General features: G+C 37.0%; 1 protein-coding gene across 4 annotated transcripts in view; it reads right to left on the reverse strand.

Moving 5' to 3' along the window:
• The window catches only part of LOC144970272 (uncharacterized), a 61,303-nt gene that overhangs the window by 22,461 nt on the left and 36,342 nt on the right, over positions 1 to 2,500 (reverse strand). The window contains exons 1-2 of one of the 4 annotated variants that reach the window (XM_078909738.1): positions 2,475 to 2,500; positions 2,202 to 2,296 (exon numbers count right to left, since the gene is read on the reverse strand). The exon at positions 2,475 to 2,500 is cut by the window's right edge and continues 136 nt beyond it. The exons of 1 other annotated variant lie outside the window; for it this stretch is intronic. Coding sequence is in view for 1 of the 3 variants with exons in the window: in XM_078909740.1 (XP_078765866.1) it covers positions 1,465 to 1,497 (33 nt within the window). In the remaining 2 variants the exon portion in view is untranslated. Of the gene's footprint in view, positions 1 to 1,464; positions 1,593 to 2,201 lie in introns of all 4 variants that reach the window. 2 more of the 4 variants (XM_078909740.1, XM_078909737.1) reach the window with 2 other exon arrangements.

Below are 2,500 nucleotides of genomic sequence, written 5' to 3' on the forward strand. Positions count from 1 at the left end.
TAAAGCAAGATTGTGATTATCCAGTATCAATGGAATGCACTTAAATATAGAGCAGAAAATTTGATACCAAAAAGAGGTGTTCACTTTAAGGAGAAGTTGATTTAAACAGGATTGAATTTATGTGGATTTCACTGTGATTAGAGAGTTATAGTTAGCTGCTATCTGCTGAATATAACGCATCACTTGTCACATATTATCACGTTGTATAATTATCACATGATTGGCAATTTAAGAAAGGTATAATTTTGTTGTAAAAAAATTAAAATCGATCAGAAAAGGTTAACACAAAATATAGGAAGGCCTACGAACTACTGTATTGTCTATGAGACATCTCCAGAGCACCATAAACAACCGTTCAGGACTACTAATAAAACTCCTTCAAATAGCTATATTGAGTTTCTGAGAGAGATAGAAAGGCACCAATTTTCTTACTTTAGGATTTGACAACGTTGTCTCTGTTGGAAAAACAAATTGTAATATATAAAAGCTCAAGTTTAAAAAAAGTTGTTTTAACATTGGGCAATGGACAATAGTTTGCGTTGGTTTGAGAGTATTCCATTACAACGATGAGCCCACAGCTACGGGCGCATACTACCAGATCTGATAACCGAACGCAATTGTAGGCTTCATTTAACATTGTTGCATCGGACACTATTTTGCTTTGGTTTGAGGGTATTTTCATTAAAAATGAAAATGGGCCTATAACAATTTGAATTAAGGGCACGTTATTTGGGACGGTAGAAACATATAATCCTAGATATACGTCATACGTATTCAGAAAAGTGAGTGGAGCAGGCACTTATATTGATAATAAATGAAGCGAGTAGGAAAGTGCCAGAAGACAACAGAGAATAAAAACTTTGCGGCGGCGATAGGGGCTCGAACCCGCGACCTTACTGGTACGACAATTCCGCCTGACCGAGGAGACCTTGACTCTACCGCCTGAGCTACACCCAAAAAAGTCGCGTCAAATTTTATAAGTCTATGGAGAGTCACTTCTCCCAGACTTGTTGATGTTCAACAAACACAAAATATGCGAAGTTAGTTGGCCAGCATTTAACCTTAATAGCCAATATTCTCAACACAAACATGCAATATAGACATTGAGTATGCTCCGGTATTTGGGGTGCATTTTTAATTCAGAAAAGTGAGTGGAAGAGGCATTTATGTTGATAATAACAAGAAATGAAGTGAGTAGGAAAGTGCCAGAAGATAACGGAGAATGAAAACTGCTGCTGCTGCTGATGATGATGATGATGATGATGATGATGATAATGATGATGATGATGATCATGATGACTATGTAACTTTTTGTGGTGTGATGGCGATGGTGATGATAATGATGATGATGATGATGATGATGATGATGATGATGATGATGATGATGATGTATGATGTGATGATGATGATGATGATGATGATGATGATGATGATGATGATGATGATGGTGATGATGGTACTTACCGGATTTCCAGGCTCAACCATGGTAGCTGACATTTTCTCTGGCAAGCAACATTGTCCAATAACACTGGGCAATACAATAGAGGCAAGGAGTAGAAGAGAAAACAATTTTGGATCCGTGGATAACAATGCTGAAAATCAGAGAAGAAAGCATAAAATAACTTGGACTTTCAGGTTTCACTACAGCTCGGAGACTGATGCACTCATATAAAAACGATTCCTTGTATGACGTTTAACCAATTAACTGCCTACTCTGTCAAGAGTCTTTCAAATATCAATTGATTTAAATGACCATTATCTTGTCAAAAACTTTCCAACCTGACCTGACAAGGTGTGCATGAAATAGAGAAAGACGAAGAAAGAAAAAGAACAGAAATTTTTTTTCCAAAATCAGTCTAATTACCAGTCAAACGTGATACCATTACACCATATATTTTACCCTAGAATGCATCGACCACATAATTTTGATTCAATCCAAAAAAGCAGCGCAAGGTCAGAAAAATGAGTGGATCAGACAATTATGTTGATAGTAGTAATAGCAAGAATCGAAAAGAGGAGAAATGCAAGAGGACGATAGAAAATTAAAATTCTTTTGGTATGATGAGAGTTGAACCCGACTGGCGAAGGTACCGTACCAGTCGAGTCGCGGGTTCAATTCTCATCACAGCAATACGGTTTTACTGTCAGTTGTCTTCTGCACTAGTCTACTCTTTGCGTCTTATGTTATAATAAAACTGTACCTTTAGTTCAGAAGAACATTCAGAGATCAGCAAGAGAAGGCGAGGAAGACAAAAGACTCGTGGAAACATCTCATTTATATTCTCTTGGCCATTGTCTGTTGCAGGACGATAAAAATCTTCAAACGTGATACAGTGGAATCTGCATAGTCAACACTCTTAAAGTCAACTTCTGTTTAAGGTCAACACTTCTTGGTTGGTCCCAAATTTTCAGTTTATTAGTTAAGGAAATTCTATAGATAAGGATAAAATCAACCTTGCTTAAAGTCTACCAACCTATCGTGTTCGATGGTGTTGGCTTA

The sequence above is a fragment of the Berghia stephanieae genome, chromosome 4, assembly GCF_034508935.2.
Source record: "Berghia stephanieae isolate SIO BIC M18660-M18661 chromosome 4, UCSD_Bste_1.3, whole genome shotgun sequence".
In the NCBI taxonomy this organism is placed as follows: Eukaryota; Metazoa; Mollusca; class Gastropoda; order Nudibranchia; family Aeolidiidae; genus Berghia; species Berghia stephanieae.